This window comes from Camelus bactrianus, chromosome 23, assembly GCF_048773025.1.
Source record: "Camelus bactrianus isolate YW-2024 breed Bactrian camel chromosome 23, ASM4877302v1, whole genome shotgun sequence".
NCBI classification, from domain to species: Eukaryota; Metazoa; Chordata; class Mammalia; order Artiodactyla; family Camelidae; genus Camelus; species Camelus bactrianus.
In genome coordinates, this window is record NC_133561.1 from 30829228 (window position 1) to 30857164 (window position 27937).

The window sequence follows — 27937 nt, forward strand, 5'->3', positions numbered from 1 at the left end:
AGCACGCTTGGGTGGCTTGCCTTCCAGCTTTCTTCAGTCGTGTTCAGGCCCCTGGCTACACCCCAGCAACTCTGAGTGACCTCGGGTGTTTCCCTAGTCCCCACAAGCAATGCATCTATAAACTCTCCCTTGGGCTGGGCTTGCAAACAATTCATTCTTTCCTTCAAACAACAAATATTTATTGAGTCCCTATTATGTGCTGAAGCTAGATCATTTCACCTTCCCAGCAGGATTTTCTCCTTAACCTCCAGGGTGTCTTACTGAATCACTCCTGTCCCACCTCAGTGCCTCTGGAGTCTTCTGGAGAGATGGAAGGACAATCTAGGATCAAGGCAGTGCCGCCCCAGATGTCTTGAAGGAAGAGACCCCTGGCCCCAGCTGGGGACTCCCCCTCTCAGCCTGAGCTGAGCCACGACCCCGGTGGACGTTCATTCCTGGAAATGACAGAGGCTTACGAGTTAGAGGTTTGCTAGACTTCAGGTCACCTTACACATAAATTGTTGTAAGTCCAGTTTCTTGAGCTCCTTTACCATATTGCAAACCCCCATCTGGCCCCTGGCCCTGCCTGAGAAGTCAGGAGGGCGAGGAACACTTCCCCATTGCACAGATCAAGGCACAGAGCTTACAGATGACTCAAGTTCTCCGTTACAGCCCCAAACCTCCCAAGGGCCCTCAGGGCTTCCTAGACATGGCTTGCCCCCTTCCTCAGGGGTGTTCAGCGTCCTCCTGTCCCCCTCAACACCCTAGCTCTCCAACCTTCAAAGCAAGCAGCCCCAGGACCCCACCCCTCGGGGGGCCTCAATGGGTCCCATTGTCCAAGAGGCTGCTTGGCTTGACCCCAGCCCCAGAGCAGCAGGACAGCAGGCCTGGAGAGGGGTCTGCCTTGTCCCCTCCTCGCCTCAGCTGGCCGCCCTGAGGGAGCCTGTGGGGCCGGGGCCCCGCTGAATGTGACCTATTGTCTTCGGGGTGGATTTAGGAAGTGCCAGGCTCCCATCAAACAGCCCTGCTCCTCAGGTAAAACAAAAAAAGGGCTGTTCATTTGGGACCTTTCTTCCTTATCTCCTTTTCCTATCTCCTCGGGCTTAGCTATGGTGTAGTGTTCGAAACCACTTCCCCTCCGAGCCAATCGGAGGCCAGGGCTCACCCCGTGGCCCTGAGGTAAAGTTATTTATAAACGCCTCCCTGGATTATTTGAGCAGAGCCCTTTCGCACACCTCTGGAACACCTTTCGGCTGCCCGCTCCCCAGACACACCTGCAGCCCTGCCCAGCTGGCTCTGCTCACCCACCGGTAAGCCCCACCCAGCCCACCGCCACCCCCCACCCCGGGCTGGGGTCATCCCTGGAAGAGGGCAGGCACTGGGGCAGCGAGAGGTGGGATGACAGGAACCAGCCTATCAAGGGGATGGCTGTTTGCCACCCTGAGCACAAGTGGCAAGGAGGCTCTGGCCCCTGAGTCTGAGAACCGCCCCCAGCCCTTCACCTCTGAGAAGCCCATGGGGTCCTCACTTCCCTGTAAGGACCTCAGCCGCAGGGCAGGGGGCTGAATGTCTGCCAGACCCCGGGATGGGGTGAGGAGGAACAGCCAGCTCCCTTGCAATGGCTTCTTTCCCTTGCAGAGGAAAGAACAAAAAAATATTGGACCTTCCTTGAAGCGCCAGCCTTTGAAGCTGCTGGCTGCACCTCTCCCTTTCTTTTCAAGTCTTGGAAGCAAAAATCTCTTAATGCTTGGCTCACCCGTCTGTGTGGCTGTCTCCCCCCCTTCTGCCCTCCAGGTGTCCTCTCTCACTCATTCACTTCTCCACCAGCTGGGGGCACCTGTGTGGGCTGCACAGGATCCCATGTGTCCCCATTAGTCCTGAGAGGGTGGAGGAGGTGGAAGGAGGGGAAAGTGAGCATTAGGAGAGGGCGAGCAAGAGACCAGGTCCAGCAGGCAGGCAGGAGCAGGACCCAGCGACCTGACTCCTAGTGGATGCTATAGCACAGGAGCGTCTGGGCCAGCTCCACTGGCTCCCGGCCTCCTACGCCCTCATCCTGCAGCTCTGAGGGGTCCCAAATCACCCTCAGGCAATGCCCACATTCCTCAAAATCAGCTCACAGGGTCTCCAGCCTAGGCCAAGCAAATCTTCTATCATTCTAGCATAAACTGCCCCACTCACACTTTGACTCCACTGGGTCTGAGCGCAGGTTGGAAGACCGGATTTAAGGCCATGTCCCTTGGAGGGGCACAGCATCCTAACTAAGCAGGGCAGACGAAGGGAGGGCTATCCTCCTGGATGGCTTCACTCACACAGACACCCCTCTCCCGGAGCCTCGTGGTCCTCCCCTATCCCTCCCTTGGCCCTGGCATTCAGAACCCGCAAGACCCTCCTTGGGCAGCACTGAGACCAGCCCACGGCTCCTCCCCCACCAGGCTCCTGGGGCGCCCTCCAGAGCCTGGCCGATGTCCTGAATGTTCATTTGTATGAGGGCACAGGTGGACTGTTCTTTCTCTCTTGTTGTCCAGAGACTTCCCAGGAATTGGCACATAGCAGGTATTTAGTAAGTACTGTTGAACTGAATTAAACAACCCAAGTCTGGTCCCAGTGAGCTCCCTGAGGGAATGAAGGACAAGCTAGGCACTGAGCAAGCTCTGGATTCCTTGAACCAGAGCAGGGGGCCCTTCACGGGTCTCCTTGGACACCCAACTGCTTCCAAATGAGACTAACCCTAGTCTCCTTACAGACCTCTAGGAGTCTAACCTTTAGCGTCCGTTTCAGGGACCCATGACCTTGGTCAGGTCTCATTGCTAGAAAGGGCTTTTCAAAGTCTAGCCTCTTTTGATGGCGTTTTGCAGCCGTCCCCAGCAGGGAAAGCAAAGAGGACCGGGAAAGGCCGCCTAGAGATAAGGAGTGGGGATTTGAGGCTCTTCTCCAGGGGGATACCAGCCCCTAGAGCAGCCAGAGAGCAGGAAGGCAGCGAGGGTATCTCATGCTCCCCCTCCCATTACTAATGAGGAAATGAGGCTGGGGTGAAGAGAGGTGGGAAATTTTGCCCCAGAAACATGGGGACAGTCGAAATAAAAGGAGTATTGATAAAATGCCTTGGAAACTCACAAGCCTCTACAGCCTCACTTCTTCCTGCCTGGGACGTGGTCACCAGCTGGGACCCAATCTCTCCTACCCCATCCCCAGTTCCCACCCCACCCACTCTGTCACTCAGAGGAGGCCCTTTCCCTCCGGCTTCCACCCTGGATGAGGCAAGGAGGAACCAGCAGCTAGGGCAGAGGGGAAACCTCAAAGTGACCTTTCTTCTTCCCAGAACACAGCGATTTCCCAGGTAGGGACCAGTGATAAGAAAGCCAGGGTGGGTTGGCCAAGCTGGGGTTGCTCCTGTGCCTGGCACATGTGCACATCAAAGAAACCCCCCCACACATGCATTCACCTGGCAGGACTGAGGACCAAGTCAGCCTGGGCCACAATGACAGGGTCACCTCCAGACCTACCGAAGCCCCACAGACAGGCTCCTCGCCTCCCTGCTCCCCGGATGTCCTGCCCACTCCTCAAAAGATTTTCTGTGTTTCTCTCACCAGTTCTGGGAAATTTTGGAGGAACACGGGAGTGGGGAAGGGCGGGTGGGACACATGTAGGAGCAGATGGGAAAAGGAAGAGAGAGAAAGGCAGAGTGACCTTCCTGAGGTTGCAGAGAAGCGAGGAAGAGAGCCCTCCAGGGTAGAGTAATAAGAACCACACAGTCCGAATCTGTTGCACGTGTACAGTGGGCAGGCACCGTGCCAAACCTTCCTATGCATTAACCTGGGCACTATGCCTGAGCCCACCCCTCCCCACAGTATTCTCAAGGGTGATGGAGAGAGACCTAGCCAGAAATATGACTGGGAGGAGATTCCAGTGGGCTTTCTTTGTTGTGAGCTCACTTTGGAGGAAATTAAGATTCTGATGAGGGTCCTGAAGCCCAAGAGGCGGGTCTGCTCTGGCCTGTGCCCTCCCTGCAGAGTCCATTTCCCCTTCATCCCCATCCCCAGCTCATTTTCTCTGCAAGACCCCTATATCCCCTGGCCCCAGATGTGACCTGCCAAGCCGGGGGAGTTGTCCATACAACCACCTCTTCTGATCTCTGCTTTTCCTTCTTCACCCTTAAGCCCCACAGCCCCCATCTAGGTCTCTCCAGCAACTCAGGACCCTCCTCCTTTCCTCCACAGTGGGGGAGGGGGCAGGGGCACGCTTTTGTCCCTCAATATTGTCACATGGCACCAGTGGGGGATGGGAGGCGGTGGATGGGAGGCCTGGCTCGGTGATACACACTTAAGGCAATAGAGTGCTCGACTTTTTTCAGCGATGCTGACATCACTTGGCAGGGCTGTGTGTTTGTTTAACTAGGGATCAAGTCTTCACATTCCCTATACCTCTCTCCCTTTCTTGCTCCCTCTTTCACCTTCCCACCCCAACCTAGCATTGTAGGAGCCCTCTCTGGGGGTCCCAGGGAGCCCCTGAACTCTCTGAGAACCCTGGGAGCCATCTAGGAGAGGAGGTGCCTCCCACCAGGAGGCCAGCTCACCCTCTTCCGCCTCTCCCATCCCCCTATCCTCCTTGGCCTGAAGGACTGGCTGCGGGTGAAGTAAGCTCCCCTCCTAAGCCCCACCCGGCCTCAACTCCTATTCTTGGAATTAGGAAGTATGACCAGGGCACCTCCTCACCTGGAGCTGGGGCAGCTCGTGTGACTGCCAGTTCACCACTCTGTCCCAGTCCCGGGAAAGCCAAGCCAGGAGAGGCGTCAGGACCCACAGCAGAGCCCAGAAGTCCTGTATCACTGGCTGGGATGCAAGGTCACCAGGGTGGTCCGATGCAACTCAGGGGCAACCCCAGAGAGCAGGATCAGGGTCGTCTCTGGCAGGTCTGGGGCCTTTTCAACAGGAGCACTTGAGCGGGAGTTGAAGGCCTTGTTCGAATTCCCATCCCGCCTCTAAGAGTCAGTTTCCTCAACATGAGAGAGTTGGACCCGCCTTGTCCTCAGGTTCCCTTCTGAACAAATCTTTCTGCGTCTGCTGCTGGATTCCCGTTTTTATATGTCATGTACACTCAGGACTGGGAAAGCTCCCGAAGCCTTCTCCCTTTCAATATCCTATTTCTGGAATGAAGTGAGCTGAGGGCATGAAGAAAGGGACAGATTTTGCATTCCAGTAAAGCAAGGGCGCTTCCCTCCTCCGTCAGCCTGTGTAAGCAGGAGGTCCCCTAGCATCTAACCCTCACCTGTGTAAGGCCCGCCCCCAGAGGGAGAAACATTCCTGCAACATCCACCTGTGCCCTCAGAAGAATTTCTAGCACCATCACCCCCTTTCCTGCCTCCCTTCCCTGCAAGTGACAACCAGCAGCGGTCAAAGCCAACAGTGGAGTACAGGCTGGAGAGGGCCCAATAAAGGAGATCCAAGGAGGCCAGGGTGGTCTTGAAAGGTTTCACAGAAGAGGAAGAGGAGCGTGGGAAGAGGGAGGAGAGGGAGGAGGAGGAACCTAAACAGGTCTTAAGGATGGGCAGGGCTAGAAAGGCAGAATGAGTCAGGGCATCTCGGGGAAGGAGGAAAGTGTGGACATAACTCCAGAGGGAAAACTGAGGAAGCTTGCCTGAGGGTGCTGAGTAGACAGCCTGGATGGAGTGGGCAGATCCAGCCGATACATCTCCTGAGTCCAGCAAATCAGGGCCGGGTGGTAAAAGGACAAACATGCCGCAAAATAAGGAGTCTGGGTGGGCTTGATCCTCCTGGAAATGAGGAAGCTGAGGGTTTCTGAGCAGGGGGCATGGTCCAAGGCTAATGCAACAGTCCAGGTGTGCGATAAGACCTGGGAGGGTGGGGACAGGAGAGACACTGGAAGGAATTAGCAATGGGATTTGATGAACAACTGAATGTGGAGGCTGGCAGGAGGGGAAGGGCAGGAACAAGTGCTCGGGGTCGGGGGGAATGGGGCGGGGGAGTCGGGTTAGTGTCAGTAGGACCAGGTGTTAGCAACCCCCTCTCCACAAACTTACCACCACTAGCACCTTTGAAAGCAGCCTGGGAAGGGGCTTTGGGTACCACCATCTGCTGCTTGGCATGGAAACAAGATCTCCCATCAGCCCCCTTCCCTCTTCTGGTTTAGCCCCCTTGACATTTTTGGCTATTCCTTTACAAGCGGCCTGTTGGGTGGCTGGGCACTGACTCCCCAAACTACAGGTCTTCCTCTGAAGTGGGGCTGGAGCTCTGGATTCCTCTGGAAGGTCATGCCCTCAACTCATTGCTTCCCAAAGGGCCTGCCAGGCAAACCACTGGAAAACTGGACCTTTCCAGACCCTGGGGAGGGTGGAGAGGGGAAGGAGAGGCAAGGTCACCCTGCCTCACTGGAGGCAAAGGGCTGGAAGCCTCTGAATAATCTCTCCCAAGAGGAAAGAGGCACCCTCCCATCTTAATCATAGTAATCATCGCCGTTACCATTTACTGGGTGCCCTTGGAAAAGCAGCCACTGCACACATATGATCTCATTTCATCCTCACGGCAACCACCTGGGACTGTTATTATCCCCATTTACAGGTGAAGAAACTGAATCTTTGAACCCAGGTCCTTCTGGCTCCAAAACTTGTGCTGTTTTCCTCATGCGGCTCAATTTCTCACTTCTCCCACTGAAATATCTCAAATGCCACTGCTCTTACTCTTACTTACATTTCTGCCATGTCTTCTCCAAAGCAGCATCCGTTGATTCACTCAACAAGCATTTGTTGGATGCATACTGAGTGCCAGGCAAGGGGCTGGGCACAGGCGCTGTGGGCAGGCTCCTTCCCCCACTTCCCTGCCAGTTGGGTATCTGTGAGGGGGTGGGGGTTGCCAGGCACCCAGCCCACCCTTACAGGTCCTGGGGGACCCCAGGGTCCTGTGACCACATGAGTGGATTGCACCAGAACAACCTTCATCCACCTGGACACAGTCTTATTCACAATAACAACTCGCATTTGCATCACTGCTTACATGTTACATAACCCTTTCTTGTCCATTTACTCATTGGATCCTCAGAACAAGCCTGTGAGATGATATGTTACCTCAGTTTTGCTGACAAGGAATCTGAGGTTCAGCAAGGTTAATACTGCCCCTTCCACTTCATCAGTGAAGCCAGGACTAGACCCCAGGTTTCTGGGCCTTTACTGCTGTGTTCTCGTCCACAAAAGGTATCAGCCAGCCTGCTCCCCTCTGATAACCTCTCACTCACCCACATTCCCCGCTAGGAAGGCTGGGGGCATCCTGATCTCACTTTTTGGGGGGTGGGTAATTAGGTTTTTATCTATTTATTTATTTAGTGGAGGTACTGGGGATTGAACCCAGGACCTTGTGCCTGCTAAGCACATACTATACCACTGAGCTATATCCTTCCCATCTCAAGTCTTCTGCCAAACTGGCCACAGCCATCCCACACTCCCCACCTCCCGGATGTCAATCTCTCTCTAAGCCTGCCCCATCTCTTCCTCTCCCTCCGTCTTCCTCTGAGGTCCTCCAGGAGGGCTTCTGCCAGCTCTGGGGGGGCGGGAGACAGGAGAGGGACCAGCAGCGGGAGGAGGGAGGAGGGAAAGATCCCTGCAGGGAGCTCCTCTGGGCCTCAGGGGCCCTAGCCCTTAGCTCTGTCCTGCTCAGCTCCAGGAACGTCAGCAAGGTTGCGCAAAAAGCGAGGAGGAGAAAGATGCCAGTACACAAGGGTGGGGGAAAGGTTAGACACAGGAAGCCGTGGGAGAGCCAGCCTGATGTGGACCATCTTGATTTCCCCAGACAGACTATCGTCCCCCTGGGGAAACCTGTTGGTGAAGTTCTAAGCAGCTCCTTTAAGAAGGTCCTCCTGAGGTCACCTCAGCTAAGCCCCTACCAGGCAGGCTGTTTTCTCTATTTCTTCCAAGCTGACTGGTTGAACGGGATGAGCCTTTCTGCCAGGGAAACTGAGGTCTGGGGAGCCAGAGGGGACAGTGGGGGGCACCAGGGGCTGACGCTGGGGGTGGGGAAGGGGCTGACCCTGCTGAATCCCAGCTGTGACTCCCACCTCCTTTTTGCCTGGTGTTCAGCGGGGGTGACAGCGATGTCACGGGTGTGGAGTGCCAGCCACATGTTGGGTGCCAAGCAAAACAGCCAGGGCAAGTATATGCATCATCGGTGCCTGGGAAGGAAGGCCACCAGGAGAAGTGAGTCTGGCGGAAAGACTTGAAAGAAGGAAGGGAGGCACCTTGCTCGCTGGGGGCGGGGAAGACAGAATAAAACTCTGCTGAGCTAGGACTGGAGAGAAGGCCCAGGCCGGCGCTGGAAAGGGATGCCCCTCACTCTCCCCTGCTCTGCTTCTCCCAAAGCTTGTAAATGCCCCAGACATGAGCCAGCCCAGGCCCCGCTACGTGGTAGACAGAGCTGCATACTCCCTCACCCTCTTCGATGATGAGTTTGAGAAGAAGGACCGGACATACCCACTGGGAGAGAAACTTCGCAATGCCTTCAGGTAACGTGGCCCAGAGCCCAGACTCTTCTTTCCTCTCCTTCCCACTAAAATCCTCCTGCACCAGGGGCATGGCTCCTGCATCAGCGTCCCTAAGACAGGACTTGGGGAAGCCTTGGGGAAGTGAGGTTCTGAACCCTGCATTTGAGATCCTACATCTCATCTCTACTGAGACCCCCAAGGAGGACGGGGAGTGGGAGCAGGGACCATCCACAGCTCAGAAGGGTTGTAAGGCATCCCCACCCCCCCTTGGGTGAGGTCTTGCCATATTCTCAGACCAGTTGAGTCTCTCCTGGGTTCTTAAGGGAGCTGGAGAAGAGCTTGCTACCTCCCGCCTCTTCTTCTGTGTCCTGTCTCTTCCTTATCAAGAAAAATCTGAAGCCTCCACCACCTGTGCACTTTGTCCTCTTTCCCTCCTGGGTGCTCCTTCCCTTCCCCAGTCCAGACAACGCCCAGAGGCAGCCCCTGCATTCCTGGGCTCTCCTAAAGTGCCCCTACCAACAGGTGGTCTCACCGGCCCCCGGGCTCGTTCCGCTTTCAGATCCCTGGACCTGGGCTGGGGTGTTGTGAAACCATGCCTATAAAAAGGGGGCTCTGCCAGGTGACCTAAACCCACAGTCTGGCTGCCTGAGGTTATAAGCTTCACCTTCCCCCTTCCCAGACGTCTGGCTGACCTCCCTCAGGCCTCACTGTGGTCTGGCTTACCCATCCTCACTCCCCTGGGGAAAGAGCTGATTCAGTTACCTGGATTCAGGTCAATGGCAATAGCTGAGGTGGAGATGCAGGTGGAACTGGTTCAGGCTGGGGGAATCACCCACTTGAGTCTTCACTGAAAGCCCTGGTCCAACCCTCCCTCTCCTGGGAGGCTCCTTCTCTGCCCGGTTACAGTCAAGACCATGAGTGCCAGTGTCCAGGCACCATTTCTATAGCTGTGCCCCTCGGATGGGTGGGCTCTGCCGGCCTTTGTGTCTAGAGAGTTTAAGTTTGGGTTGTTTCTGTGCTGGAGGGATGAGGGTATCTGCTGTTGTCCTGAAAGGTGAGGATGATGAAAATCATAAAGGGAATTAAAAATTCCCACAAGGCTGGCAGGAGAGCCTTGAACGGTGCCTGACACACAGAAGGTGCTCTGATAGGTATTTGTTTAATGAATAAATGAATGTCTAGAAAGTGAATCCCTCTGTCCATTTCCCGCTTGGCTTCTGGAACCTCTGTCTAAGTGTTTGGCATCTGTTTCCAGCTCTTCTCTTAGGCTTCAGAATGTTTTGCACCAAATATGACAGGCTTGCAAGTAAGGCTGGGCATGTACAAGCCCTCCCGTGGGCTGTTTCTCTTCCCCAAGCCAGCTCTCCACTCACGAGTCCAGTTCCCTGACATGAACAAACCTGATAGTTTCTGAAGGGCAGGTTCTCTCTTAGGACGATGCTTTAAACTAGTCCAAGTCCAACTCCCCATCCACCATCCCAGGGTTGGGAGAGGCAGCTCCCCGCCCTCAAGGAGACCAAGGAATCAGACGTTGATGGTGATGCTGTTTCACAAAGTGTTGGTTGGGACAGAAAAATCTATGCAGACTTTACAGGGTAGGAAGCATTGACTGTGTCAATTTCAGCTTTGGGTGACATCCAGAGGACCCGGTGTCAGGGAAACTACGGTTGAGCAATAGCAGAGGGCAGCAATTGGTGCCGGGCAGGCAAGGAGGCCTAATCAGAGCAGGCCAGTGAGTCACCTGATGGGCCCTGAGTATTTGAGTTCCCTCATCTGGGAGAAGGAAAGCAAGCTCCTCCCACCCTCTTCCAGTCATCAATCCACCAGTTGTCACCCTTCAGACTGAAGGCCCTTGTTCCTACCGCTCCGGAGCTGCTATGAAAAGACCTCAAGGTGCTCAGCAAACAGCAGAGAAAGCAACTCTCCCCACCCTGTGTTGACCAACGAACAGCTCCCCATTCTTCCCTCTCCTGATGAATTAACGGGGGAAAGAACTCCAGCCTTGGAGTCATTGCACACGAAGGATGGTGCGTCAGCAGAGGCGCACCCTGCAGGGACAACGGAACCTTCCTTTGAGGGGAAGTTCCAAGAAACTGCCCCCACTCAAACTAGTTTTAATTCAGGCCCATTCTTTCTCTTATTCATTCATCCATATCAACAGATATCTACTAAGCACCCCAGTGTAATGCACGAGGTATACAAAGACGAACAGACTTCTCTCCATGGTGGGGTTTATTGCGTAGTGGGAGAGATAGATGGAAAGCAAGAAATTACAGCACAAGGTACACACAATGCTGCAGGAGCCCAGACGAGGCTGCCCGGTGCCTGTGTCCCATCCGGCCAGAGAAAGGCCATCTGAGATGGGGGCTGGACTTGACATCTCGGAAGGCTAGGCCACCCCATAATCCATACCTTTAGCCAAAACTTGTAGACTCCACAGGTGAGCAGCCAGCACTCAGAAGACCTCCAGCTGATGCCCAGGAAGTGGAGATGGCTCTCAAGAGAAAGTCCCTGCCTTTACTTCTCAGCATCCCTGCACACCCCACAGTGTGCCTGCTCACTGACTGTTGAAAGAGTTTGGAATGAATGAGGGAGGGGATGAATGGATGACCAGGAACAGGATGTTATAATCTCTTCCCGACTTGGAGTGTCCAGGCTGTGCAGTGCTGACTAGAAACCTGCCTTCATCCCTTCTAGGTGTTCCCCAGCCAAGATCAAAACCACGCTGTTTGGGCTGTTCCCCGTGCTCTCTTGGCTCCCCAAGTACAAGATCAAAGACTACCTCGTCCCGGACCTTCTTGGGGGCCTCAGCGGTGGATCCATCCAGGTCCCACAAGGTGAGGGGATCCCCTCAGCCCAGATTATTCCTCTCCCCGCCCCTACCCTCTGCGACCTCCATAACCTGACCATGCCCCTGGGCCTTCATCCTCTCTGTCCTGTTCAGGCATGGCATTTGCTCTGCTGGCCAACCTTCCTGCAGTCAACGGCCTCTACTCCTCCTTCTTCCCCCTCCTGACCTATTTCTTCCTGGGGGGCATACGCCAGATGGTGCCAGGTAAGTCCTCTCCCCTCTCAGCAGGCAGGGTGGCCTGGACCACAAGGATGGATGGGTGGGTGGCAAAGAGGATTTGGGTGATTTCCCATCTGCATTGTCCTCTAGTTGGTGCTGGGTGGTCCTGGAGGGACTGTCACTGTGAGTGTCAGTCCCAGGTCTTCTGTGACCTTGAAGAAGCCACTTAGCTTCTGTGAGCTCACTTAGCATTAGCTGTTCAGTCTCCCTCCCTGGAATTGTGGGGAAGACTGGGTGGAACAAGATACACCATATGCCATAAAGAGCTCAACAGAGATGAGAAATTACTGTCTAACTCCCAGAGGGGTCCCAGCAGGCCACTTCAGGGACATTTGGAGTCCTCCGGCACTAAGTGAGATGGAGAAAAAGGGCCTGGCCACAAGGTCTATTTTCTGGCTCAGGCTCTGCTTGTATTTCCCAATCCATATCCTCATGTGTCCAAGAAAATAATATTAAGTTGGGGTGAAAGCACCTTGAAGAGTGTAGATCCTGGTTAGATGTGAGCGGTTGTCGTGCAGGAGAGGAGCCTTGCAGGCATGGGACTCCACCCCCGCAGGGACTGGGAGCCCCTCTCTGGTCTCCATGGGTGTGGTCCAAGCCTCTGACTTTTGCTGGCTGGGTGGGGCACCACAGGTACCTTTGCCGTTATCAGCATGCTGGTGGGTAACATCTGTCTGCAGCTGGCCCCAGAGTCGAAATTCCGGGTCTTCAACTATACCACCAACGAGAGCTACGTGGACACGGCAGCCATGGAGGCGGAGAGGCTTCACGTGTCGGCGACACTAGCCTGCCTGACTGCCATCATCCAGGTGAGGGGCACGGCCTCCATCTGCCAGGGCCCCACCTCAGGGAGGCAGCAGCCCACCCTGGCCCTGCCACAGAGTCCCAGTTTTGACATTGAAGCTGCCATTTAGGGCTCTGCTTCCTTCCTCTTTCCCATTCTGAGGCCACAAAAGACCTTGAGAAGTCAGAGTATCTCCTCATCTGCCTCCAGCAGGTGCATAAGACCAGCATCTGCTCTAAGAAAACTGTCCTGAGCTAATGGCTGTCCAGAGGACTCAGGGCCCCTTTCCACTACCCTTTCCAGTGCCCGGCTCTCTGCCAGCACAGTCCTCCAGTTTCTCTAACATCCCTCACCCCGCTCCAGCCTCCTCCGCTCCAAGCCGCAGCATCACCTGCACGATGTAAATTGCCTTTCCACCACATGCAAAGGACTGCCAGGTTTTATGAAGGCACACACAGCTGGACAGAATATCAGAGCAGGAAGCAACCTCCGAGGGCACCTTTCGTTCATTGATTCATTTGATTAATGTTTTTTTGGTTGTTTCACTGTGCCAGGAACTAGGCTAGGCTCTGGGGATAAAAGATAAGAAAGAAAGAGACCCAGTTCTCAAGGAGCTCACAGCCCAGTGAAGGAAGTAGCCAAATCAACATAAATAAATGTGTCGGCAGTGAGATAAGTAACATAATGGAGCTATGTACCAACAGCAGTGGGAACACCAAAGGGAAAGTCAGGGAAGGCCTCTCCTCAAAGAGAGGAGGTGGCATACGACCTCAGCCTAAAAGGATGACTAGAGAGGGGAGGGTACAACTCAGTGGTACAGTGTGTGCTTAGCATGCACAAGGTCCTGGGTTCAATCCCCAGTACCTCCACTAAAATAAATAAATAAACCTAATTTCCACCCCCACCAAAAATTTAATAAGTTAAAAAATTTTTTTAATTAATTAAAGGATGACTAGAAGTTGACCAATAACCAAATGAACAGGGCACAGAAGGACAGTCCAGGCAGAGAGAACAGCACCCCAAAGCACTGAGGCCTGAGAGAGTGTGAACTGACCAGGGAATAGCAAGACAAGGAGTTTGGTGTGGCCAGAGGGCAGGGGGCCTTTGGGAAATGGGCCAGAGAAGAGGCCAGAAAGGTAGGGGCCAGACAATGAAGTCTGAGGTCCCTTAAGCAGTAGCTTTGGGTCCAGTTGGATCATTCAGACCATGGGGAAGATGATGGGTGGGAGGTGGGTTCGAATCAAAGCAGGGGACCTGTTGGGAGATGATGCGAGGTCCAGGCAAGAGTGATAAGGGCTGAGACCAGGGTGGTGGCCATGGAGATGCAGGGTGGACTTGAGGAACATTTTGCCAAGAGCCAGATGAACAGGGCTTGGTGATTGATCGGGCATGAGAGGTGAGGGAGGATGGCTCCCAAATTTTTAGTTGGCCCACTGGGTGGATGGGGGTGCCACCTACTGAGAGAGGAAACACTGGTGAGTACCAGGTTCATTTTACAGACGAGGAAACTGGAGCCAACGAGGGTGAAGTGCAAGAGGCCCGGGCCCTGAGGGACTAAAAGTCTGCTGGCAGTAAAAGACAAGGTCACCAAGGGCGCATTTCCCTGGAGATACTGCCATCCCAGGGCTGCACAGACCTCTGCCCTGGGTGTGGGTCAGGCAGGTGTGGGAACTGCCGACCTTTCTTGGTCTCCTCCCACCCTTCTCTCCTCTCAGATGGGCCTGGGCTTCGTGCAGTTTGGCTTTGTGGCCATCTACCTCTCCGAGTCCTTCATCCGGGGCTTCATGACGGCCGCCGGCCTGCAGATCCTGATCTCCGTGCTCAAGTACATCTTCGGACTGACCATCCCCCCCTACACGGGCCCAGGGGCCATCGTCCTTGTGAGTCTAGGAACACAGCCCTGAGAACAGAGAGGGGCTCGAGCAGGCACATAAGCGGAGCTGACTGTCTTAAGTTGTGAGCGCCTCTCTATGAGATGTTCTCAAGGGCAGGCCGGGTGACCAGCTGTTCAGAGAGGATTTCGAGGGGTTCCGACTTTGGGAGGGAGGGTCAAACACATCAAACACATGACCTTGAGGTTCTCTGTGATTAATCCCTGCAGAAAAGGAGAGGTACAGTCTCCATCAGTTCCCCGTTCCAGTGCCTCAAACCCTTCCTGCCTGGGAAGTCCTTCCTTATGTCTAATCTCCATCCCTCTCCTTTAGCTTGAACTCCTTCTAGAGAAAGAGGATGGGATCAGCAATGCCCTCCCAGTATGAGCTCCAGACGTGCCCTTTGGGAGACGGTGGTGGAAGGTGGGGCGGGGTGCATGAGCAGGGTCTGGATTTTGCTTTGGTGTGCCTCCCTGAGCGCTGACGACGTCCCTTCACTGAGCCAGAAGCTGGGTGAGGGGTGGTACAGGAGGAAGGGGTGGGAGCCCATGGGTGTGATGCTCTCTCCCCAGACCTTCATTGACATTTGCAAAAACCTCCCCCACACCAACGTCGCCTCGCTCATCTTCGCCCTCATCAGCGGTGTTTTCCTGGTGCTGGTGAAGGAGCTGAATGCCCGCTACAGGCACAAGATCCACTTCCCCATCCCTACAGAGCTGATTGTGGTAAGGACCCCACCTGGGACTGAGGTGTTGGGGCCCAGGCAGGAAAGGCTGTGAAAAAAGGGATCCAGCTCCAGCCAGAGCCCAGGGAGCCCCTCCACCCATCCCCACCCCCTGCTCACTGTCAGCCAGTGTGACAGGAAGTAGGGGTGAATCCACTCCACCCACCCCCCATACAGCCCTGGCTCCCACTCGTCCTGCTCCTCGGGTTGCTCCTCCTTAAGAAGGCAGGGCCATGGGAATAGAGGTCCTCAGAGGAAAAGGAGGCTTTAGAGAGATCCCTGCCCTGGCCCCAACTTAGAGCCAATCCCCATTCTCCACTTTGGGGTTTGCAGGTGGTGGTGGCAACAGCTATTTCCGGAGGCTGCAAGATGCCCAGCAAGTACCAGATGCAGATTGTGGGAGAGATCCAACAGGGGTGAGTCAGGGAAGCCTGGGCCCACCCACATCACACTCCCCACCTAGGCTCAGGGGCTGAGATGAGATGAACTCTATGAAGCCAGCTAATGCTGGCTGTTTCAAGAGCAGGAAGTCTTAACTGCCACACAGACCTCCCAAGTCTCATTCAATGGATGCTGTTAAAGCAAACCCTCTCTGATCAGTCCTTCTCTGGTTCTTCGCCTTGCTCTAATGCATTGGCTTTTTTACCATGTGGAAGGGAAGCTATTAGGATCAACATAATTCATTAAGCATCTGCTCTGTGCCAGGTACCACGCTGGGCCCTGGGTGGGGACGGGCAGTGGTGATGCTGCAGAGTTGGACAGGGTGATGGAGAAAAGGCTTCACAGCACTGGGGGCTGTGGATCTGGGGACGGGTGAGCCTAAAGAGTCCGGACTCTGGATGTGAACAGACGAGGCCCTAACACTTCCTAGCTCTGTGACCTCGGCCAAGTTGTGTTCTCTAAGCCTCTGGTTTTTGCTTTGTCAATGGGAGCGATGGAGCTGCCCTGCAGCATGGTCCTGGGGATTCAGACTGGAAAGGGTCATTCCTGTAAAGGCCATGGCACAGAGTGGGGCCCGGCTGTCCCTGTGGGTTGATGAAGGACTCGGAGCCCTCCCTCTCCTCACACCCTTGGGCCCTGCCTCCTTTCTGGCTCCTTGGCAGGTTCCCCACTCCCGTGTCACCTGCGGTTTCACAGTGGAAGGACATGATTGGCACAGCCTTCTCCGTGGCCATCGTGGGCTATGTCATCAACCTGGCTGTGGGCCGGACCCTGGCCAGCAGGCACGGCTATGACGTGGATTCTAACCAGGTAGGTCCGGCCACCCCCGGCAGGGCTGAGCAGGATGGCCCAGAACCAACGGAGTCCTGGCAAGAGACAGCTTGGGGCTCTGGGTTGAGGTGAGGAAGGCTGCCTGCCCGTGGGGAGGGAAGACTCTAATGCCAAGAGGCTGACTTCTACTTGATTGGGAGTACATGGCTTTATAGCAGTAGGGGCGCTCTTGAGTTCAAGATCAAGCTTGTGTTTGTTTTGGCCTGTACCCTGCATCCCATCCCCCATCCACCCTAGCTTCCAATCCCGCCCCTGTGCCCACAGGAGATGATCGCCCTGGGCTGCAGCAACTTCTTCGGCTCCTTCTTTAAAATCCATGTCATTTGCTGTGCCCTCTCCGTCACTCTGGCTGTGGATGGCGCTGGAGGGAAGTCTCAGGTGAGCGCTGGACCAGTGGAGTAGGGGAGGAGTGGGAGGTGACCAGAGCAATTGCCCCAGAGAGAAGGCCAGCTGCATCTCCGACCTTCCTCTCCCCTCCTTAGTCTCCACCCCACCAAAGGCATCTACTGGAAATAAATCAAGAGGGAGAATTTCACACCTATGCCCTACTCCCAACCCTTTCTCTGAATAGATCTCAAGCCTGTGCGTGTCCCTGGTGGTGATGATCACCATGCTGGTCCTGGGGACCTATCTGTACCCTCTCCCCAAGGTAAGAGCACAGCCCGAGAGCAGAGGCCAGCGAGAGGCTCCAGTAAGACCAAAATCCCTAAGAGCTGTGTGGCACCTTACAGATTACAATGTGTCACACTTTGTCCTAATCACAACCTGTGAAGTAGTCAATTCTCCCCATTTTACAGGTGAGGGAAACTGAGGCTGAGAGAGTCTAGGTGACCTGCCCATGGTGATACAGCTCACAAGTGCCGGGCTGGTCTCAAACTGCAGCCTTCAGACCTCAGAGTCCATGCCCCAGTCAGTGCTGACAAGTGCCTGTGGGTGCCTGGCCAGGAGGGCTCTCGGCATGGGGCCGCTTGGGGATGAGGGAGGAGGGGAAGGGCAAAGATGGGCCCTGTGTCTGTAGCATCTGCACTCCCCAGCCCTAAGATCCGCTGCAAAGATCTGGGGGGTCTGCCAGCGGAGGCGTTCTAGAACTGCAGCTCTGTCCTGCCAGGCTGCAGGGTCAGGCATTTGCAGGATGGGCCGGAGGAAGGGGACACCCCGGGGAACAAGGAGCAATGTTCTGCTTCCCCAGTCTGTGCTAGGAGCCCTGATAGCTGTCAACCTCAAGAACTCCCTCAAGCAACTCGCCGACCCCTACTACCTGTGGAGGAAGAGCAAGCTCGACTGTGTAGGTATTGGGCGACCTCTGGGTACCCATCGTGCCGCTGCCACCTTCTCCAAACCCACAGCCCTGTCAGCTCTTCTATCAATGGTCCCTCCAGTTGGCTGCCCCCTAATTAGCATCGCCGGGTGTTAAGAGCTCAAGTTGCAGAGTGAGACATCTGATTTTCCAATCCTAACTCAACCGTGGCCAATTAGCAAGTCCCTTAACCTCTGAATCTCGACTTCCTCATCTGCGAAATGGGTATTTTATACTCTTCACCCACCAGGGATGCTTATGATATAAGATAAGATAAGGAAAGAACATACCATCTGAACTGTAACTCGGGTTCAATAAAACTTAGCTATGACTATTTTTATGATTTACAGTTCCAAAGAAAGCAAAATGAAATCACTTTAAAATAACAAAAAAGCCTAGAACCTAAAGCCAGCGGACCAGGATCTTGAGCAGGTTAAGTTACCAGACTTCTCTGGAGTTCTGTCTCCTCCTCTGTAGTGGCAGTGATAGCCGCGGCTGCATCACACGCTGGCTCTGAGGATTAAACGAGATCATAGTGGGAAACCGTGTGACCATAAAACACTCAGCAGACATGACTTACTGTTTTGATTACTCACATTCCCAGCACATCTTCCACTAGACAGTAGAAATGAGGCTACCTTGTATTGACGCCACTGCATTATCCCCACTTATGCCCCGCCACAAGCTGTGGAAGGGGATTTACTAACCTCCTTTCAAGATGATGAAACCAAGGCTCAGAGAGGTTAAGTAACTCATCAAAGGCCACAGAAGTCGTAAGTGGTAGAGTCAGGACTGGAACCCCAAGTCTTAGACGGCAAACCTCTGGGCTGTACTGTCTCCTAGGGAAGGAGGCTCGCCTGCATGGTAAGGGAAGGACATTCTTAAATCCAGAGCAGTGACTGGTCCATCTGGGGTCCTCCAGTGAATGAGGAATAGGGGGGAAAATGATGTCCCCGTTCCCAGCCCCTAAATCTGCTTTTACCACATCCCAACGACCCCGCACTACAACAATAATCCCTGACATTTACATAGCGCTTTGGGGTCCCCTCTGAGCTTCACAATTCTCTGCAGCAGAGAGGGCAGATTTGTTTCCTTTAGAGGAACCTGGGGGACACTGATGTACCATAGGAGAGAACAGTCAAAACTGCAGCCAGTCCTGCCCCTCCCCACCCTTAGCCAGGCCCCAGGCCACCAGGCCAGGAAGCACAGCTGAGCACGTGTCAGGCACACAGCTGGGTGAAGGGAACTCACATGTGTTGATCGCTCACTGGGTCCCCATCACTAGGCTAAGAGCTTGCCTTCCTTGACTCCTTAATCCTTTCGTGAAGCTGGTATTATTACTCCCCCTTTGTGGATTTGGCAACTAAGGCTCACATAGCCAGTAAGCAGGAGAAGGAAACTTGGAACCCAGACGTATCTGACCCAAGACGCATACTCTCGTCACCACACCGTGCTGCCTCCCTGTGTGTCCTGGGGTTGCTATTACACTCAGTCTAAGGGAACTGGGCAAGTGTAACCAAAGCGCAAATACATAAAACAGTGCAAAAATGCCATGAAAAGGGAAGGGAGGGCCTGAGGTTGTGCGGGCAGAGAATGGCCTTGGCTGATGCAGGAAGACTTCCCCAAAGGGGCAGTTTTCTCCCCGGGCCTGCTCTGACATCTCTTTCCCCGCAGTGCATCTGGGTGGTGAGCTTCCTCTCTGCCTTCTTCCTGAGCCTGCCGTACGGTGTAGCGGTGGGCGTCGCCTTCTCCGTCCTGGTTGTGGTCTTCCAGACCCAGTTGTAAGTAACAGCCCCTCCCACCAAGGCCCAGCAGTGGGGCCCCTGGGCTCCCGTGCTGAGGCCAGGCCCAGCCCTCTGCGTCCTGCCGCCTTCTGGGCCTGGCACTGGAAGGAGAGCCGAGTCCAGCCAGGACTCTCACAGGCTGGGCTGTGTGACTCCCTGTATCCTGAAAACTCAGAAGAAGCCATCATGGTTTCAGAGGGCTGGGGGCCCAGAGAAAGTAGGGGACGACCTGGGTGAGCCTCAGTGTCCTTCCAAGGGCACTGCCAGCTCCCAGACTAAATGGGACCCCACCCCAAGGGAATACCAGGCCAGAGGACAGCTGTGCCCTTCTTATAAAAACATTAAGTAGAACAGACAAGGGGGTCCAGGCCAGGGCAGGAAGGATGCTGAATGTTAGGGAAACCCTGTCTTCTCTTCTTGAGAACTCAGAACCAGGATGTGATGACTTCAAGGCCACTTAAGCTTGTCACCTTGTGTAACCCACCCCTTCTCCCCCGCAAGCCCCAGTCTGGGAGCTATGTCAAGGAGTTGTCTGTCATCCCTCTAATAATAGCCCAGCCACAGGCCACCAGTCACGTGTCTCCAGTGCAGAAAGACAAACACCAGTTCAGAGTGAGGAAGGGACCCTCTGCCCTGCCTCTGACCAGCCCCCAAGCCCCTGCCCCAGCATCACTCCCGGCCCATCCACTAATAGCCTTCTCTTGTATTTTTCTTTTCCTTCTTCATCTAGTCGAAATGGCTATGCTTTGGCCCAAATCACGGACACTGACATTTATGTGAACCCCAAGACCTATATTAAGGTGCGTAATCCAAGCTTATGACCCTTCTCTTTTGCCCTACCCACCCCCCCAATAAACGAGGGCTTTTAAAGAAAGCCAATAAAGACATTGCTGCTCCCTGAGCTGAGTGTCCCTGTTAACAGGCCCAGGAAGTCCAGGGGGTTAAGATCGTCACTTACTGCTCCCCACTCTATTTTGCCAACTCGGAAATCTTCAGGCAGAAGGTCATTGCCAAGGTAAGGCTCAGTCCTCTGGTGAACAGAGGGGCTGGACAGATTGTGCCCAGAAGATGCAAGAAAGGAAGCTGGGAGCCAAGAGCAGGCCACCTCCAAAGAGCGTGGAGGTCAAGGCTGCTCTGGGCTCTCTCCCTACAGACGGGTGTGGATCCCCAGAAGGTACTGCTGGCCAAGCAAAAATACCTCAGGAAGCAGGAGAAGGGGAAAATCATGCCCAAACAACAGAGGAAGTCTCTGTTTATGAAAACCAAGGTGAGCTGAGGCTAGGAAGAGCCCATGCCCTCTGCCCGGCCCTCTCTGGTCTTGTCACCTGGTGTCCCACCTCCCAGCATGCTTCAAGGCAAAGACATCAGGTCTCTGTGGCCGTTGCCTGGTGGGTATCCCCTCCTTGGGGGAGAGGTTGCCAGCCCCTGGGGTAACTGCTGGACTCCCATGGCCCCTCATTTTCTGGCTAAGATAGGATATGCCCATGGACTTATGAACAGCTTCAGATGGGGAGCAGCAGTGATTTTCTGGGGTACCCAACTAGCCAACCTGGAGCTAGCAAAGCAGATGTTGGTGTGGGAGTTCTGGAGAGAAGGCGGCAGATACGGATAAATGCAGAAAGGAGCTCAGTCATTCCCAAGGGGCCTCCTCTCAGAGCAGACTGGGCTGAGGCTTCAGTGCCTCTCCTGGAAGAGTCTTCCAACTTTACCTGGGTGTGAGAAACCAAATGTGCAGGGGCTTTGGGAGACGCTGGTCCTACGGGGTTTTCGGGGCTTGTGTTCACCACCACCAAGTTCAGTGACACACCTCCACTTTTACGCTCTTTGCCTCGGCCTCAGCTACAGCCAAGTCTGGTTGATTCTGATGATCCCTGACTCTGCCCCCTACTCCCACCCTTCAGACTGTCTCCCTGCAGGAGCTTCAGCAGGACTTTGAGAACCCCTCCCCCACGGACCCCAACAACAACCAGACGCCTGCTAATGGTGCCAGCGTGTCCTACATCACCTTCAGCCCTGACAGCGCCACAGCTGCCAGCTGTGAGCCACCAGCCCCTGCTGAGACCCCCACTGAGCCCAGTGACATGCTGGCCAGCGTCCCACCCTTTGTCACCTTCCACACCCTCATCCTCGACATGAGTGGGGTCAGCTTTGTGGACTTGATGGGCATCAAAGCCCTGGCCAAGGTGAGGCCCTCGGGCAGAGGGAGCGCCAGCCCACCCGCACCTGGGCACCTGCACCCCTCCTGTCCCACACCCCCTTTCTTGGGAGGCCTCATTTCAACCAGCTGAGCAAGAAAGCTCGCCAAGGAGGCTAACAGCTCCTAAGATCCCTTTCCTCAAGAGGCCACCAGGACAGGATGCTCTTGGCAGAGCCACCCCTGCAGCCCATGACAGTGAGGGCCTGGGAGAGGTACCAGAGCTCCAGCCCTGCTGGGCCACCCTGTCCTAGCATCTTTCCAGCAGAGGCCATTGCAAGTTCCCTCTCAGGCCACCCCAGGGTCCTCTGAGTAGAGTTCAGCTTGGCCCTGGTTCATAGTCTGCTGCTCCTTCACACACTCACCCAGACACTCTAGCATCAGCTGGTACCGGCCAACCAAGGAAAGAACAAGAAATATTATCAGGGCCCTGCATCCTTAGGCCAAACAGGCAGCCTATGGGACACCTTAAATAAATGAACACATCTGATAACTTCTCAGCAGCCACCTCCAATGGCAAGGAATCAGCAAACCTCAGAGATGGCCCAGAGAGAGGCAATCAGGGGAACCGAGGGGTACAGAGAGCACACAGGCTGATGTCACCATCAGCCAGGTGCACAGAAGGCTCCAAGCCAGCCATGGGCTCAGTCTGCTTCGCTGGCCTGGACCTGGCGTCCAGGCAGGCGAAGCACTAGCCTCTCTGGGCCTCGGTCCTTCCCTGAAGCTTCTGCCTAAAGCCACGAAGTCTGGAAAGAGGTAGAGTCTGGGATTCTAAGCCACTAAAAGAAAAGGCCTGGCCCCATAAGAAGGGGCCATGGGGACTTTAAGTGGCCGTCCCGTTGGCAAAGGGCCACGTCCGCCCCGCTGTGCAAAGCAGCGGGCCGGCACTCCAGGGACAAGTGGTGCGCTCTGTGGCTATTTTTATCCAGGGCTCTCGGGGCTGCTTGTTTGTTTGCTTCCCCTCGGAAGTGCATTTTGTGAATCACTTTTGAGACCCACTCAGAACATTCCTTTCCTTTTGTCTCCTACCCCAACACCCTCCCCGACTCCCCTAGCTGAGCGCCACCTTCGGGAAGATCGGTGTGAAGGTCTTCTTGGTGAACGTTCATGGTAAGAGGACAAGCTGAGGGGACTGGAGGGCTGGGGAGGTGATGGGGTGAGCACAGGTTGGTGGGACGCTGGATAGTGAGGGGGCTGGAAATAAGAGCATCCAAGTGCTCCCCCAAACTACTGCCTGCTCATGAAAGCTTCAGACACAAGTCAGGAGAGACTGCGGCCAGGTTACACAGACATCCTAGGGGTCTCAACAACAGCGTTGGAGATCGTGGAGTTAAGAATGGACAACTAGGGTGTGTGTGTCTGTGTGTGTGTGTGTGTGTGTCTGTGTGGCGGGGGAGAGGAAATTAAGCTTATTTATTTATTTTTAATGGAGGTGCTGGGGGATTGAACCCAGGACCTCATCCATGCTAAGCATGTGCTCTACCACTGAGCTATACCCTGGTCCCACAATTAGGATTTTCACTTGCTCCATCACTAATTTGCCATGTATCCTTGGTCAAGTCACTTTATCTGTCCAGGGATCAATTGCCACCTATGTAAAATGAGGTTGAATTTGGGAATCTTCGAATCCAAAAGTCCATGAATAAGCATAAAGCACACACATACTATAACTATTGCAGGAAGAGGCAGATAGACATTTTTATATGCACACCATCTCCAAGAGGCACCCATACACAGCCCCAAGGAGGTGTCCGCGTCGCAGCGGACTGTCACCTCGTTAGCGTGCGTGTGGAGTGCAGGGACGTGGACACACAAACACACAAGGGAGTGGGAAGGCGCACACACACACACACCCGGCTGCCCGCAGAGGGCCAGCCCCTTCCTGCAGGCCCAGCTACCCAGCTTCAGCACTGACTGAGCACGGCCCGGGCTCCGTGCAGGCTGCCCTCAGGGAGTCTGTGCTGACGGTGACCTGTTCTGCATGTGCTCCAGAGTTAGAGTCAGAAGATGCTGCCCACCCTCACTGAACCCTCCTCAGGAAATCATCTCCAGGATTTGGTGGGAGTAAAGGCTCTGTGCCACACATTGGACATTGTGGGACAGTTCTAGGTAAACAAGAGGAAAGACAGCCTCTCAAGGGGCAGAACTGGCGGTCGTTTTAGCCTTTCCCTCTGCAATCACCACAAAGTACGGAATCCCTGAATCAAACTGCTTCCTTCTTGCCCTGGGTTGAAGGTTCAGCATCCTCGAGCTCACATTGCCCTCTGCTGTCCAGAACTGATACTGCAAGGCCAATGGCAAGGCCGTAGGACATAGCAAGAGCACAACCGTCAGGGATCTTATCTCCTTCCCTCTCACCATCTCCCCCACCCCCAACTCCAGTCCACCGTGGTGTGACCTTTGAAGGTGATATTTCCTCCTTCCAGCCCAGGTGTACAATGACATTAGCCACGGAGGTGTCTTTGAAGATGGGTGTCTAGAGCGCAACCACGTCTTTCCCAGCATACACGATGCGGTCCTCTTTGCCCAGGCAAAGACCAGCAACGTGGCCCCAGGACATGACTTCCAAGGGGTAAGATGCCTGAACCTGGGGAGCCCTCAGCCCCAGGGCACTGAAATAGCAGGACAGGGTGTAGGGGGAACAATCAGAAAGAACATAGGAAACAGTTTGGGTTCCAAAACCAATTCTGTCATTTAACTTTCCTGAATCTAATTTTTTTTATCTGTGGAATGGGTACCCTAAAGTAACACAGCTACCGCACTGAAGTGTTCTTTTGTTTTTGTTTTAGGATTAACTGATAATTATATCTTTTATGTCACTTGAAAGAGCTTTGTCTATTGTAAAATCCCTGATTATGGAATCTATTGTAAAATCCTTTATTATGAGATAATTTCCAGATCACACAAATACCCAGAGCATAGTAGGTTATGCCTGGTGTCCTGGCATTTCTCCCCCTCCTGCTCCTTCACCCTTTCTCGAAGGGGTTTTGGGGAAGGGAGGGGAGTAAGCCTGCCCATTTTAATTTAGCAGAGCTTGGAGATTTCAGGCTAGTGATGGATGAAGAGTATGGATCAGAGTTTTGTGTCAGATTCTTGACATTTAATTTACTATCTCAGTAAGTGGTATGCAAATGAGCTACAAATCACATTGTCTACAAATAACACTCCAGAAGGTGGGGAGGCAGAGAAAGCCCATCCCACTGGGGTCCCTGCCCAGGGCTCCCCAGCCAATCCCACCACCCAGGCTCCCCTCCCAGCTCATGCTGCCCTTCGCCTCCCAAGACTCTGTGCCGCAGCTCATGATAAAAGCCTCTCCTGCCCTCTGTGGGTCGTAAGAAAGGCTTTTCTGGCCCTAGAGCAACCATTTGCTCTTTGCTTTAAAAGACCGAGCAAGGTGAAGCCATCTGTTCTAAGCACTGAATGCCTGCCCAGGGAGACACGGGGCCTGGCGCCCGCCCACAGCCCACAGAGGGAAACTGGGGGAGCCACCGCCTTTCTGGCCTCATGCACCCTGTCACCAGAGCAAAGGGAGTATCTGGAAGAATCTTCATCATCTGGCATTGCATAAATAATGTCCAGTTAATACTGTCTATATATTCTTTAAACTGTATATTGTATGTATTATATATTTACATATTACAGACTATTTTCACATATATATATGAATTATATACACACAGTTTTCAACAGCATGATGAGGTAGAAAGCCAGCAAAGTGAGTTTGATGGTCCTACTTTTACAGATGAGGAAAGAACTTCCCAGAGAAGGGAAATGGAGCCCCCAGGTCAGGCAGCTAGCCAATCACCCTTGTAAGCTCAGTAAACCTTCCCTGCCTCTGAAATGCCCACGGAGGAAGCAGACCCTGATGCACCCCTGTCTGGTGTGAGGACGAAAACCACAGCTGTGCTGAATTTTGTGAGGCAAATGAGGGAGGAGAGGGAAGGGGCAGGAGGGCGAGTTATGAGTCAGAACACACAGTGCCCCCTCCCAGCCCCCAGCCTGCCCTTGATGCCAATCTGTCATTCCGTTACTGGAGCTCATTCTGCACTGGTTTCCCCCTTCCAGCCTCCAGTGGACCCTGAGCTGTCATTGTATGATTCAAAGGATGACGTCCCCAGCTACTGGGACTTAGAGCAGGTAAGCTAGTGGGGTGGGGGGTCAGGATGGGAAGGAAGGAGACCCTCTCAAACCCGAAGTGTTGGCTGGGCTCTCTCACCTCCAAGCCAGAGCGGTCACCTTGAAGGCAACAACGTTTCTTTCTCATCGTTCTTTTAATAGCAGATCCTAATTCTTCTCACTCCCTGCAAGGCATCGTGGGGGAAGGGAGAGTCACTGGACCAAGTCCTAGAGAGCTAATATCTATTCTTAACTTTCCAACACAGCAGCCACGTGACCTTGAGCAAGTCACGTAACATCACAGCCCAGTTTTTATCTTTGTCAAATAAGGGAAATATGCGTAATACCTGTCCTGTCTACCTAACAAGATTAGTGGGGGATTCTTTTGTTCTTTCGTTAATTCAACTGGTATTTACAGAGTGCCCACTACTTGCCTGACACTCCTCCAGGGTGGGCACACAGCAGTAAACAAAACAAAGATCCCTGCCCTTAGCAAACTTAAATTCGGGTAGGGTCAGATGAATTCTAGGGGTGCAAATTCAAGGGATACAAATATTACTGCAAGTGGACAGGCCTTAAAAACTAAGAATGGAGCCATGGAGGGTATAGCTCAGAGGTAGAGCGCGTGATAAGCATGCACGATGTCCTGGGTTCAATCCCCAGTCCCTCCATTAAGAAAACATAAACCTAATTACCTCTCCCCACCAAAAAGAAATAACCAAAAAAAAAAAAAAAAAGAAAAGAAAAGAAAGAAAAGATATAGCTTTAAAATAAAAAGAACTGATAGCTATGCAGATGTGAAGTGTTAACTTCACATAGAATCCTGTGATCTTGACATGAAAAGTAGCCTCACTCGATGCCCTGAATTCAGAGAAATCGGATGACCAGGTTTAGAGAAAGCTGGCTTTGAGTCTCTTAGAAATAACACCCCACTTTGTGCCTCTTGCCATTCTTTTTGAGCATGAATTCCAGGGTCCTCTGAACATGTCTCTGCAAGTATGGGTGGCATGCGAGAGGCATTAGAAAGTAGAGCCAGGGCCACAAACACTCAGCACTGATTTCTGTCCCCCCGTGGAATCTCCAGCACCTTCCAAAAAACCTGGATAGGACCAAAATAGCTTATCAGAGCAAGAGAGGACTTCAGAGCTTGTCTGAGCTCAACCCTCATTTTACCTAATGAAGTGAAGCTTAAAAGGAGGGAGCGACCTGTGCAGGTCACACAGCACTCCTAGGGTGATTCAGAATTAGATCTGAAGCATCTTCTCTTGTTCCTTCTGTACCAGCTCATCTCTTAGGCTGACCTTGCCTCTCCGCGGTTCGCATACACACGCACACACACTCATACACGTTCCCCCATGGTGCCTCTTTCTGGCCCGGGGCTCAGCCACCTGGTGATCGCAACCACTCTGAACACACTGGATCTAATGCTCTCTCCCCCTCCCCTTTCCTCCCTGTGGCCCTGCAGGAGATGTTCGGGAGCATGTTTCACGCAGAGACTCTGACCGCCCTGTGAGGGCACAGCCGGTTCCGTGCTGCCTCCAGAGCGCCTGGCACCTGGGGCCCCCATGAAGGATGAGCCTGGGATCACAGGGAGTGGCGGGTAGAGGAAAACGCCTCCACCAGGACTCCAGTACCTCTCCATCCTCCTCCTCATCCTCTCCCATCCCCCCACCTCCCTCCTGACATCTGCAGCAGGGAGAGCCACCTCTTCACCCTTCTGCTGATCCTCAGGGCCCCAGCCAGCAACGAGCAAGCCTCCTGCTCACTCCCCCACACCCACCCGCACCCTGTCCGTGGCAGCTGATGGGACTCCCGACTGTCGGCCTTTGAGAGTGAGCCAAGAACAGAGGGGAAACCATGTGCGGACACAGGGTGCAAGCTTCAAAATTATCCTGGGGCCAGCGTGACTTGGTGTCAGATGATGTCAAGCTGTCACAGGACACAGGGATGAACTAGCTTAGGACTCTGTGACTTGCCCCCGCCAGCTGCCTCAAGTCTGTCCTTGGTGGCTCTGCACCCCTAGGACCATGTTCTCCCACAAGGCAGGGATCTCTGTCTTGGTGACTATGTCCCCTTCCTCTTCATCTCAAGGCTGTAAGAACCTCCACTGCTATTTAGCACATCAGACTCTGGCCTGGGGAGTGGCCACCAGAGCTACCTCCCCAGGGGCAGCCCACCAAGTAGCTGCCCCAGCCTCCTGAAGTGTGACCATGCCCCCTGCTCTCAGGGGCTGTTCCCTTCCACTTGAGACTGGGTGGGAACCCAAAAGGGACAGCGGGGTAGCTGGCAGAATCCTCTGGCAACCTAGCAACAGATACCAGTTCTTCGGCACAAAAGCTTTCGGGAATCCCTCTTTGTACCG

The 27937-nt window shown here is 54.0% G+C and overlaps 1 protein-coding gene across 3 annotated transcripts; it reads left to right on the plus strand.

Moving 5' to 3' along the window:
- Positions 1–1209: 1209 nt before the first annotated feature.
- On the plus strand, positions 1210–27453 carry SLC26A9 (solute carrier family 26 member 9). 3 transcript variants are annotated; one of them, XM_045522817.2, is made up of 21 exons: positions 1210–1289; positions 8342–8484; positions 11161–11300; positions 11408–11518; positions 12167–12342; positions 14033–14197; positions 14761–14913; positions 15246–15328; positions 16016–16163; positions 16449–16562; positions 16756–16833; positions 17293–17469; positions 19156–19262; positions 19996–20065; positions 20188–20280; positions 20419–20532; positions 21167–21448; positions 22515–22569; positions 23886–24031; positions 25525–25596; positions 27041–27453. In XM_045522817.2, the coding sequence occupies exons 2-21, from the start codon at positions 8360–8362 to the stop codon at positions 27086–27088; spliced, it is 2457 nt and encodes an 818-aa protein (XP_045378773.2). In that variant the 5' UTR covers positions 1210–1289; positions 8342–8359; the 3' UTR covers positions 27089–27453. The 3 variants fall into 3 exon arrangements, with proteins under 3 accessions (XP_045378773.2, XP_010961571.2, XP_045378774.2); XM_010963269.3 differs by having other exon boundaries at positions 17374–17469; XM_045522818.2 differs by lacking the exons at positions 1210–1289; positions 8342–8484; positions 11161–11300 and having other exon boundaries at positions 11410–11518; positions 12214–12342.
- The last annotated feature ends 484 nt before the right edge of the window (positions 27454–27937 follow it).

Coding starts and splice junctions, on each gene's coding strand:
- SLC26A9 (XM_045522817.2), top strand. CDS start 8,360: ATGAGCCAGCCCAGGCCCCGCTACGTGGTAGACAGAGCTGCATACTCC. Junction 8,485..11,160: donor AAACTTCGCAATGCCTTCAG/GTAACGTGGCCC, acceptor CATCCCTTCTAG/GTGTTCCCCAGCCAAGATCA. Junction 12,343..14,032: donor GCCTGACTGCCATCATCCAG/GTGAGGGGCACG, acceptor CTCTCCTCTCAG/ATGGGCCTGGGCTTCGTGCA.